At 44.3% G+C, this 13,155-nt stretch overlaps 1 protein-coding gene across 8 annotated transcripts in view; it reads right to left on the reverse strand.

Annotated features, from left to right (window-relative positions):
* FAM13C (family with sequence similarity 13 member C) overlaps nucleotides 1–13,155 on the reverse strand; it is a 117,888-nt gene that overhangs the window by 35,411 nt on the left and 69,322 nt on the right. For all 8 annotated transcript variants that reach the window (XM_063781812.1, XM_009458484.5, XM_016918349.4 and 5 more), the window contains one exon: nucleotides 2,990–3,074. In XM_063781812.1, the coding sequence (XP_063637882.1) occupies nucleotides 2,990–3,074 (85 nt within the window). The remainder of the gene's footprint in view (nucleotides 1–2,989; nucleotides 3,075–13,155) is intronic.

The raw sequence follows: 13,155 nt of genomic DNA on the forward strand, positions 1-13,155 counted from the left end.
CCCTTGGACTTTCTCCTCCTGAAATAAGTAAGCAGATGGAGCCAACTGGCCACAGACCCTGAGTTACAAGTCCCATGTGATCTGTGAGCCTCTTCCCGTTGGCAAAATTGAGGTACAGCAGAGTCAGACAGAACTTGACATTATCTCCCAATTCAAGACACTGTCCACTTGAATAGTGTGGTTCTATTATTCAGGAGGGTTTATGAAACACACAGATTCCAGGACTTTCATCCTAGACTGTCTAGAGAGGATGCCAGAGAATCTCCACATTGGAAAAGCTTCCTGGTAATTATGATCTGTAAGAAGGTTCTGGAACAGTATCTAGAATACAGTGTCCCCAGGGGTACCATGAAATGCGTTCTTGCTGCATATGCAGTTTACAACTGGATGTCTAGGACAGGGGAGCATGTCAAGTCTCTTACTAGGTGGAACTGATCTTGGCAACCCATAAACCCAAGTTAAAGCCAATCAAGTCTATAGTGAATTTGAAACCCACTAGGTCACATGAATTTATACTTATGAATGTTTGCTATTTATGGTTAAGTGACAGCATATTATATCCAGGTATTCTTATGAAAATCACTTGTTCATATCACATATTCAAATCCGTGTTCAAAATCACGGATTTTGTCCATGTTATTGACATCAAAAATTACTAATTGAATTTTTATAACAATTATGATTTGAATATTTGTATACATGTAAGGCTCAGAGATAATGCTAGATGTTAAGAAAGAGAAAACTGTTCATAAGTTACTATAATCTTTTATGGACTATGGCCATCTGTGTTCATCTTACACAACCATCCTCTCACCAGGACTAACATGAAAAAACTTAAAGTTTTAAGGTGTCCAAAGATCATTCTAGAAATCCATCCCTGAGTTAAAAACCATGGATCTGAGCATAAATTTCTTCCCTGAGTGACTCATTGATTAGAAAAATGCATGGTCTTCCTGTAAGAGTGCATCTAAGAACCCAGTGAGACCAAACCATCCCATAATTTAAGTCACAAAGGCACCTTACAACTGCCTGTCACTTTGGCAATATCCCTGCCAAATGAAGAGACTCCTTAGGTCCCTGGAAACATCAGTTTTCTAGATGTCTCTACAATCTAGTTTTCTAGACTCTCTTGGGAGATCTCTGAGACATTTCAGATTCATCTACATTTTGGAAAATCCAGCATGCAACCCACAAGCCTCCTCTCTAAAGAGACTTCTGCACATCTCTGCCATTTGATATTTAACATGGAATGCATTGCTAGTTCCTCCATGTGAGCAATCCCTACATAAACCCTGTATTTATTTTCATTTTATAACAAGTAATAATAAGCTTGTACAAAATCTTGCCCATGCTGAATTAGAAAATCCAAAACTATTCTTAATTGTTGGGAAGACACATAAAAGTCATGATGAAAAGAAGAAAAAATATATCCACATCCAACATGCAACAAATATTTTACTGAACACTTTGTCAGAAACTTGTATAGTTAATCCAAATCATCAAATAACTCAACAGTTAACTTGTACTTGGCTTGAGACTTCTTTATGTGTTTTGTATTAAATATGTTGTTTGTTTGCAGGGAGTGGAATATGGTGTTGAGGGAAGAAAAGGGATGTTGTCTAAATAATCTGACTGAAATTGCTAATTGGCTTGACATTGGCTCCTGTTCAATTTTATTTGCCACTCATCCAAACATAATGGCCAACAGAGCAGGAGAGCTCACTGGGCAACAAAGACAGCCAACTGGCCACCTGCATCCATAGGGAAACAATGTACCACTCACCAGCAATGCTATACTAGGCTTCAGTGTCTTATGAAGAATGGTAGTACTTCACAGGTCAGTTTAAGTATTTAATATAACACACAAAAAGTGCTTAGAACAGTGCCAGGATCATAGAATGTTTTAAATAATGACAGTAGCTACTACTAGTAGCTATTATATGCCACCATTATTAGTACACATTCCAGCACTGGAGATTACTGATTTACCTGCTTAGACTATGTGGGTCTGTTTTCTTTCTTTTTTCTTTAAAATTTGTTTAAATTGTTTATTTATTTTTACTTTTAATTTGGGCATATAGTAGGTGTATATATTTATGGGGTCTGCTTTCAACAGGAGTATCTAAAATGTACAATTGCTAATGGTACTGAAACAGATTACCTGTGTAAATCTTTGCCTTCAACTCCTAGAGATTAAGGACCTTTCATGAAGAATGCTCCCTAAGCCTATTTCTACCATTTATCTGGAAACCAGTCTGCAAACTTGTGACCTCTTCGTTATGTTAGAAAACATAAGCTGTGCTCTCACTTATATAAATCAGTGTTTCTTTCCTCTCCAAATATTCCTGGGAACATTAATTTGCCTGCTGTTGGCTAGCCAATCTACCATCCCCGGAATTAAAGCCAGAGACTAACAGAAAATTGAGACTCAATTTGGGACTTTTTGACACGGAAATTAATGAAAAAAAAATGGAAACCAAACAAGACAATACAGGATGAGAATGAGCTGTCAGTGGACCACTCACCCCCACTTTCCCTGCATGCATGGATCATCTTACAAGCAGTTAACAGGAAAGGAAGTAGCAGTATGGAAACTTCCCCATCCTCAACACATCAAAAAGAAGAATTTCAAGACAGCACAGGTTATCTAGGTCCAGTAATATAAAATAAGCATAGCACTCATTTGTCCCAGGAGACCAAATGGGAAAATGAAGACTAGAAGTTGTGATGGGTACTTTCACCTTACACAAATGACACCCATTTGTGTAAGTGTGACTCTTGGCCGCATCTAGACAGGTCTATGTTATAGCAAATCCCAATCCTTCCTGCTCCCCCTCAGCAACTCCTGGGCAACTCAGAAGCACCTCTTGGGCTTTCATGTTGCCCCAGGCACTGTTTTCCCTCAGGGGCTCAGGCTGAGTGTGAACCAGCAAGAGACTGAACTACCTTGAGAGTACAATTTGGGACAACCCCCAGCCCTGTATCTTACCTGCAGAATCTGTCCCATCGGCAAGCACACTCTGGGTTGATGCTGGCGCTGGGTCCTTGACTCCATGCACCTGAGCAGCTTCTTCCTGGTTTGTTAAAAATGCAGAGCACAGATCAGATTCGAGGGCTTGCAGCTTCAGCAAGGAATTCTGCCAGCAAAAGCAGAACATGAGGCCAGCTAAGTAGATGCCTAACACACAACAGTGTGTCCGCAGCTCCCGCAAGCACCTTCCTCCACTGCCTGGCAGGAAGAGGGTGGTGGCAACAGCTGCTTCAGGGAAAGAACTGGTTGTGCCAGAATCATATACGCATCATTCCACATGCAGGCTCAGTTTCTGCCTCATTTAAATCCTAACGTATATGGATTATCTGTGACACATGGGACTGGTGATTTCATCAGCAAGAGACGCTGCATCTGGAGAACCAATCTGAGAAGATATCTGCTTCCCGGGTGCTTGAGGCTTTACGCTTTGAGTGTTTCATTCATTGTGCTGACATCAGGAAGCAGAAGACATTAGGTCCCTCCCTGGCTACCGTTCATAAAAGCCATCATCCCTCCAAAGCAAAGACTGCAGCAAACTGCAGTGCACAAAGAGTTACTGCTGCAGAGGCTGCCTGGCATCTGGGAGGGGCATTGAGGCTCCCTAGTCCACATTGGTATGCTGGGGTATGTGTGTGTGTGTGTGTGTGTGTGTCTTCTAAAGTTACTTCTCTTACATGAGAACAGGGTGAAAGAAAAGGGTGGAGGGAGATGACCTTGGTCATTTAGCATGACCTAGCCACTGAGGAAGAAGCAATTTATCTTTCATAGCCCTCAGCATAACCTCCCACCCACTCTCTTCATTTCTCATTTAAAATTTCTCCCATGATTCTTAATAAGAACAAAGTCATACAGATTGACGCATGCATCCTGCCATGATGCAGATGCCAGCAAATTAATTCCCCCGACCAGGTGAAAGTGAGTCAGCCTGAGTCCCTGGCCAGGCTCTCTCCCTCTCCACGAGAAGGTTCTGCAGGTCTCAGCTGCTCTTCTGTCCTCCCAGCTCCAGCAGGGGTGGGCACCGGGAGCAGAGCCACTGGTCCTTTCCCTGCTAGGACCCTCCAACACACACAGGCACACACACACCTACTCACACCCTACCCTCTGCATATCCTTTCCCCCACACAGTGTCACTCCCACTCCACAGGCCCACCCCTGCCACATACACACCCTCACCCCCTACTCCACACACACACACGTATGTACACCCTCAGCCCCTAGTGATCACCTCCATCCTACACGCACTCTCATACCTACCCTCACCTCCTACTCCACACAGACGCTCATACCAAACCCCCATACTCTCATCCCTACTCCCCACACCTAAAAACACCCCACATTCCACACACACACACCCTTACCCCACGCATACCTCATACCCTCACATCCAGCCCCCGAAACCTCCCAGCCTACTCCACACATACCCATGCACACCCACCCCACACACACCCACATCCAATTCCCATGCCTTCACATACTGTCCACACACACACACACCTGCTCCATACACACCTTCACACCTTTCCTCACATAGACATCTATCCAACATCTCTCACACCCCAACTCCTCCCTTCCATGCAAGATCGAGTCCCACACACACCCCTTGATCCATTCTGTTGATGTGAGTATGAACCTACAGTAGTGTTTTACAAGCTGCCCACCAAGGGATGTCTAAAATCTGTTGTCTCTTCACCATTCTGAAAGGAGCAGGTGCCTAGGCAGGCTCAGGATCACACCTCTGCCATGCCTGGAGATGGGGTGGGACCCGGCGCAAACCTCCTAAGAGCTCAGCGGCTGCTGTCTGGGAGCCCATAGCTCACGTGAAGCACCTGTGTGGGACTGGGCCATTTTTTTGGCTTCCTCCTCCATTCTGGGATGTTTTCCCAGCAGCTGAGTGTGGAAGCAAGAACTGAGGTTGTTGACAGGAGCTGCTGAAGGAGCAGGCACACCAAGTTTCTGGGAGGATTTACTATTTAGTAAACAAGCAGCTGGGAGGCAAACAGAAAGATTCCAGGCAAGTTTCCTACTGAAGGACATTGGAAATCAGTGACCTCTCAAAAAGAGCAAAACTACCCTGAAGATTAACAAATAATGCCATGGGAATGCAAAATGGTGCTGCCACTATGCAAAACAGAATGATGGGCTCCCAAAATATTAAAAATAGAATTACCATATAATCCAGCAATTTCATTGCTGCATATCTAGCCAAAACAATTGGAAGCAGGGACTTGAACAGATATTCATACACTCATACTCATGGCTGCATTACTCACAATAACCAAGAGTTATGTTTTGGATAAAATAGTGTCTCTACAAAAGTTATACATTGAAGCCCTAACCCCCAATGATACTGTATTTGGAGACAGCCCCTTTAAAGAGGCAATTAGGGTTAGATGAGGAAGCAATACCAGGGAGACAGACAGAAAGAAGGCCATGTGAGAAGGCAGCTGTCTGCAAGACAAGGAGAGAGGCTCAGGAGAAATTGACCCTGCTGGCACCTTGATCTGAGACTTCCAGTCTTCAGGACTGTGAAAAAATACATTTCTGTTGTTTAAGTTTCCAAGTCTGTGATATTTGTTATGGAAGAACTAACAGACTAACACAAGGTGGACACAGCCCAAGTGTCCATGAGCGGATGAATGGATAAACCAAACATGGTTATGCACATACAATGGAACATTGTTCAGCATTCAAAAGGAAGGAATTCTGACACAGCAACATGCCACAACATGTATAAACTTTGAGGACATTATGCTAAGTGAAATAAGCCAATCACAAAAGGATAACTACTGTATACTCCCACTTGCATAAGATATTTAGAGTAGTAAAATTCATGGAAGCTGGAAGCGGTGGCCTAAGCCTGTAAATCCCAGCACTTTGGGAGGCTGAGACAGGCGGATCACTTGAGGCCAGGAGGTTGAGACCAGGCTGGCTAACATGGGGAAACCTCGTCTATACTAAAAATATAAAAATTAGCTGGGCATGGTGGCACACGCCTGTAATTTCAGCTGCTCAGGACACTGAGGCACGATAATCGCTTGAACCCGGGAGTTTGGGGTTGCAGTGAGCTGAGATTGTACCACTGCACTTCAGCCTGGGCAACAGAGCAAGACTCCATCTCAAATATATATATATATATTCATCATACAGAAAGTAGAATGGTGGTTATCAAGAGCTGGTGCTGGGGGGTGGGACATAGGGAGGAGATGGGAGCTATTGTTTAATGGGTACAGAGTTTTATATTGGGAAGATGAAAAAAGTTCTGGAGATGGATGGTAGTGATGGCTGCCCAACAGTGTGACTGTACTTAATGTCACTGAACTACACACTTAAAAATGTTTAAATGGTGGCAGGGTGCAGTGGCTCATACCTGTAATCCCAGCACTTTGGGAGGTCAAGGCGGTGGATCACCTGAGGTCAGGAGTTTGAGACCAGCCTGACTGACATGGTGAAACCCTATTTCTACGAAAAAATACCAAAATTAACCGGGTGTGGTGGCACGCACCTGTAATCCCAGCTACTTAGGAGGCTGAGACAGGAGAATCACTTGAACCCAGGAGGTGGAGGATGCAGTGAGCCAAGATCGCACCATTGCACTCCAGCCTGGGCAATAGAGCGAGACTCCATCTCAAAAAAAAAAAAAAAAAAAGGCCAGGTATGGTGGCTCACGCCTGTAATCCTAGCACTTTGGGAGGCAGAGGTGGGAGGATCACTTGAGGTCAGGACTTCGAGACCAGCCTGACCAATATGGTGAAATCCTGTCTCTACTGAAAATACAAAAATTAGCCAGGCATGGTCGGGGGCGCCAGTAGTCCCAGCTACTTGGGAGTCTGAGACAGGACAATTGCTTGTACCCAGGAGGTGGAGGTTGCAGTGAGTGGAGATCATGCCACTGCACTCTAGCCTGGGTGACCGAGTGAGACTCTGTCTCAAAAAAAAAAAAAAAAAAAAAAAAAAAAAAGTTAAATGGTAAATTTTAGGTTAGATATATTTTAAGAATTTTTAAAAATGAATGAAAGGTAAAGTAAAAAGAAAGGCTAGCATTCTTTCTTTAACTTTACCTTTCATTCTTTTTTTTTTAATTGTAGAACCAGCTGCCTGTCTCAAATTTGTAAGTGCTCTTGTATATTCTGCAAAGCAGAAGAGGGCATAGCTTTCAGGTTCCCACAGAACGAGAGGGAATGTCAGCTTTGCTACATACCATGTGTCTGACTTTGGCCAAGCATCCTAGTTATTCTGGGCCTTAATGTCCTCTGTATAAAGGGGCAGTGTTAACAACAACAATGGTACTTGCTCTGAGGGATGCTCTCAGAATTAAACAAGGGAAATCATGGAAAGCTGGAAAGCACTTTGCAGAGCACCAGCATGTTGCAAACACACAAGGACTGGATTCTGTGTTTAGTATGACTATCTCCAAACCCCAAAGGCTGCCGGACAGAGCTCTGGCCATGTGGCAAGGCTGTACACTACACTGACACTGAGGCCTTGACTCATCACTTTACCGCCCAGGGTCTTATTTCTGCACCTGCCTAGCAAGGCCCTTAGGCTACATGAGTTCTAAGTCCCCTTACAACTTTAAAGGAGAGAAAAGCAAACAGGCACATGGACTGGAGATGGATGCACAGAATCTGGCATGGAGTGGGTGCTTAGACACTGTGTTTGGAACGGAACCAAATGTCCAGACAACACAAATAGGTTTCAAAGAATTTCACTGCACAGGAGTTCACATTCAGAGATCCCTGGTCTCCCATAGGAACAGAGGTATAATGCCATGACCCAGTTATGGCTAGAAGTATCCATTGGTGGCTGGGCACAGTGGCTTATGCCTATAATCCCAGCACTTTGGGAGGCCGAGGTGGGTGGATCATTTGAGGTCAGGAGTTCAAGACCAGCCTAGCCAACATGGTGAAACCCCTTCTCTACTAAAAATATAAAACTTTAGCCAGGCATGGTGGCACACTCCTGTAATCCCAGCTACTTGGGTGGCAGAGGCACGAGAATTCCTTGAACCCAGGAGGTGGAGGGTGCAGTGAGCCAAGATCATGCCATTGCACTCCAGACTGGGCAACAGGGGGAAAAAAAAAAGAAGAAGAAGAAGTATCCATCGGTTGTTCTCATCCATCTTCCTCTGCCACTTTCTCCCTCATTGTACTCACACTAAGCAAGACTCTGAGTGTCAAAGGAGATCTAGTTGTGTGGCTGGTTTATTCCTTCTTCAGCTATTAGATAGGATTAAACTTAGAGTAATAGGGAAGAAATTAAGTGGCAAATGGAATAGGAGACAAAAGATGAAGGTCTGGAGAAACAAGAAGATCCCCAAGTAGAAGGGAAAACAAACTGTTATAAATGGAGGACAAGAAGGCAAAGAGGAAGAAACTCTGCAGACCAGCTGTCCTCAGTAATATTCCTTCCCACCCCTCACTGACCCATTACCTGAGGACAGTCTGCCTTTTGGCACCATGGGCCACTTGTAAGTCCTCCTGAACAGAGAGTGGGGACTTGGACACACTGTGTGGGATGGGTCCATGAAGAGATACTTGTTCTGAGGATCAAGGAACCCATGACAAGGGGACGGGGAGATTTGTCTATGAGTAATCTACACTAGCAGTCCCAACCTTTTTGGCACCAGGGACCGGCTTTGCAGAAGACAATTTTTCCATGGACTGGGGCACAGGGATTGTTTTGGGATGAAACTGTTCCACCTCAGATCATGAGGCATTAGATCCTCATAAGGAGCATGCAACATAGATTCCTCGCATGCGCAGTTCACAATAGGGTGATGCTCCTGAGAATCTAATGCCACCACTGATCTGACAGGAGGCGGAGCTCAGGCAGTAAAGCTCGCTGCCCACTGCTCATCTTCTCGGGCTGTGCAGCCCAGGTCCTAACAGGCTACAGGCTGGTACTGGTCCATGGCTCTGGGGTTGGAGACCCCTGATCTACACCACTGCCACATACATGTCCTTCCAGTGGATGGGTGATCTGTCCTACCAGGTCTGTGCCCTGCAGAGCCACCCCAAGAAGGCTTCAGGACAGCTTGCAGTGAATGTGCAGAGTTCGTGTCCACCTTGCAGGCATGATGCCACACATCCAGCTCCACATGGAAAGCCAGGCAGCTTTCCATGCAAGAGCTGCACTAGGCTCTGCAGTATGAGGCTATTAGCAGCCCCTTCCTCGTGGGGCTTCCAGTCTAGTGGGAGATCACTAATAACCAAGTAAACAAATCAAAAAATCATGACAGTTATTATTGTCATAGGGCTATGGAGGAAAGAAACAGCAAGCCCAGGGAGTGAGTGACTAACCACCCATTTCACTTCCATCATGCCCGACTTAGTGACCTTCAATGCAGGAACATGCTTTTCCCTCTACAGAAAGATGAAGGACCCTTCATTCCAGGTCCTAGTAAACCCCTACAGTCCTAGTGCCACCTCAACCCAGCCCTCTCTGATAGGACTTCCACTCTCCCTGCCTCCCCAAGCCCGTCACTCAGGGCCAGCCTGCTAGTGCTTTTCCTGGTTTATATCCAAAGTCTCCTCAAACGAATGTCTAGAATCTGCAGGAAAATTGAGTAAGGGCTAACAGACCCTGTAAAGAACAATGACCACCCCTGCTGCTCCAACTATCCCATCTGGTTAAGAAAGAAGCCAGAGAGAAGTCTGTGAAACGTAGGTGTGGTTTTCTTTAAAAAGCTAATTTTTCCCGTTTACATAATGGAGAATATGCTACTTGTTTTAGAAAATACTCTACTCATTTTCTCTCCTCTACAATTACTCAGGTCCCACTTTAGTTGGGTTGAAATAGAGAACACCCACACAGGCTGGATGGTTAAATACTATTTTAAGGTGCCTTTGTCTGCAATTCACCAGTCCCAGAGCAGGCACAGCTTACATTTAGTTCGTATGAAAGGCTTTAGTCCTCCTCTCCCATCCTTTTATCTGTCCAAGAATTGCATATGATTCCCTATGATGATATGAAGCAAATCAAGTTGGAAATCTGCTCAAAATTGGGGACATGACTGGGTCTCCAAATGTCTCCATTTCTACTTACCACTCTTCTTCCCTGAATTTCAATGTTTCTTGAATATATGCCCACCCACATACATACAACACCCTTCCTTTCCATCTGCTGATTCACCTGCTCTCTGCCCCCTCCTCCTCAGACCCTACTCAGCTCTAGTTGTTTCTCAGCCAAGATCCCATCAAATTATTGAGCCAGTTCTGATTATCTTATCTCAGCAGGGGGCCCCCTAGTGTCTCTTTTAGCATCTTGTTTATTTCCTTCACAAGGCTCGCCACATTATGTAATTTTGTGTATTGTTTATCAGCTCCATGAGAGCTAGCACCGTACCTCCATTGTTTACTGCTGCATCCTAGCGCAATGTGTAGAAAAGAGCCAACCAATAAAAAGGCTGCCATTGTATCTGAGTTTTGTCTTTCTGGGTCCTTTAGCCAGTATTTGCAGGGGGGGCAGGGGTCTCTGAGTATCCAATATTGACCCCTCCTGCTGCCCTGGTTTAGAAACCTTAAAATGCTTAAAAATCACAGGGGAGTTTATAAAAGACGTGCACTCCCAGGATGTGCCCATTCCAGAGATTCTGGTTCAGTAGGTCTGAGGCAGGGTCTTTCAACACAAGAAGTCCAAGGGCCCTATTCCCTGGGCCTTGACACACTATAAATATCTCAGTTGCCCACTTAGCTCTACTTGCCCCAGGGCCAAAAGCTTTTCTCTGAGCCCCAGCCCTCTGACTCCCTCATTGCCTTTTTATCCTTCAGTTGGTTCCCTTGAAAGCTGCCCCCACCCCTACCAGGAGGTATAAAGTGTGAAGTGCTCAGAAGCAAGAAGGTATTGCTTCCTGAACTTCTGGATGTTCTTGCCAACACAGTGGGACTTCTCCCAATGTCGACCATTACAAGAAGAAACCAAATTTATCCCTCCCCTAAAGTAAAGACATTGGACTTTTGGCGAATCCCTCTGGGGACAGCGTCACTTGTGTCTGAGCATGGTTTGCAGCACAGCACACCTCAGCTCAGCCTGCCCCAGCTTCCCTCTGTTCAGGAGCTCAGCCCTCACTCTCCGCCACCTCCCAAAGGAGAAATTCAATGTAGGAGAACAAGCTATTCACTTTAAGGAGCCTTCTGTTGACAAGAAAATCCAGGTCTTATTTGGATCCTATCAGCAATTCTTTTTAAACAAGGACAACCTAGCCACAATATACAATAATAAAACCCACGTTTCCTTTAAGCTAAATGACTTCAACCTGGAAAGGGGGAATCCTATACTTGATTTCACCTCATTGTGATATCCTTGTTATGTTCACTTTATTAAATGAACAATAAGAACAAGATGTTTGGGAGAGAATAATACCATTTTATAAACTCCCTTTTTTTTTTTTTTTGAGATGGAGTCTTGCTCTGTCGCCCAGGCTGGAGTGCAGTGGTGTGATCTTGGCTCACTGCAAGCTCCACCTCCTGGGTTCACGCCATTCTCCTGCCTCAGCCTCCTGAGTAGCTGGGACTACGGGCGCCCACCATCACGCCTGGCTAATTTTTTATATTTTTAGTAGAGGCAGGGTTTCACCATGTTAGCCAGGATGGTCTCTATCTCCTGACCTCGTGATCCGCCCACCTCGGCCTCCCAAAGTGCTGGGATTACACGCGTGAGCCACTGCGCCTGACCTGTAAACTCCCATTTTAAAGTAGAACTCTGAGCTTTTCTAGATAATAAGACTGATTTTTCTGAAAATACAATGTGTCTCACTTACAACTCATGGAATGAACTTCAATAGTTTCTCAATGGAGTTACTAGTACTTAAATTATCCAAAAGCACAGGTCTTAAATTGGATAAGCCCCTAACCAGTCATTTTTCCCAGAACATTAATTAAATCCCAAGGGCTGAAGTCCAAAGCTAGTCTGGGTTGTAGCCCATATGGTTGTTTATTTGTGGCTTTGTTTCCATTTATTTTAGCCCTGAAAAATATTCGCCTTCAAAACTAAACTTAGTAAGATGGTAGCACAGGAGATGGCCCACTGGGCCCTTAATCTGGCTCATTCTGTGTCACAGGGCAAACCACCAAATGATGCTGGCACATAGGCCATCTACTTTTTCTGATAACACTACCTTAACTCCTTCATTTTCTAAAATTCAATGAATATTTATTAGAAATCAGTAAGTATTCACTGAAAATTATAAAATCACATGCCATATGAAATAACATATATCTATGCCTTTAAAGATGGCAGGTCACATTGGAAAGCATGGCCATTTCCTCAAATACTAATTTTTAAGTTATGTATTTTTAAATTTTGAATTGACACATAATAATTATACATATTTACAGGGTACACGGTGAGTTTTGATACATACATAGTGATCAAATCACAATAATGAGATTATTCACTACCTCAAATATTTACCATTTGCTTGTGTTGGGAACATTCAAAATCTTCTCTCCTAGCTATTTGAAAATCCGTAGTAAATCATTGTTGACGAGAGTCACACTACAGTGCTGTAGAATACTAGAACTTATTCCTCTTATCTAGCAATGATTTTATATCCTTTAACCAATCCCTCCCTGTCTCTCTCTCCCCCTTACCCTTCCCAGCATCTGGTAACCACTATTCTACTCTCTACTTCTGAGATCAACATTTTTTCTTTTTCTTTTTTTTTTTTTTTTTTTTTGAGACGGAGTCTCATTCTGTTGCCCAGGATGGAGTGCAGTGGTGCAATCTCAGCTCAATGCAAAACTCCACCTCCTGGGTTCACGCCATTCTCCTGCCTCAGCCTCCCGAGTAGCTGGGACTACAGGCGCCCACCACCATGCCCAGCTAATTTTTTTTTGTATTTTTAGTAGAGACGGGGTTTCACCGTGTTAGCCTTGATGGTCTCGATCTCCTGACCTCGTGATCCACCCACCTCGGCCTCCCAAAGTGCTGGGATTACAGGCGTGAGCCACTGCGCCTGGCCAAGAACAACTTTCTTAGCATTCACACATGAGCAAGAACACGCAGTGTTTATCTTTCTGTGACTGGCTTATTTCATTTAATATAATTTTCTCCAGGATCACCCATGTTGCTGTAAATGACAATATTTCACTCTTTTTTATGACTGGATAATATTCCATTGTATA

This window comes from Pan troglodytes, chromosome 8 (genome assembly GCF_028858775.2).
Source record: "Pan troglodytes isolate AG18354 chromosome 8, NHGRI_mPanTro3-v2.0_pri, whole genome shotgun sequence".
In the NCBI taxonomy this organism is placed as follows: domain Eukaryota; kingdom Metazoa; phylum Chordata; class Mammalia; order Primates; family Hominidae; genus Pan; species Pan troglodytes.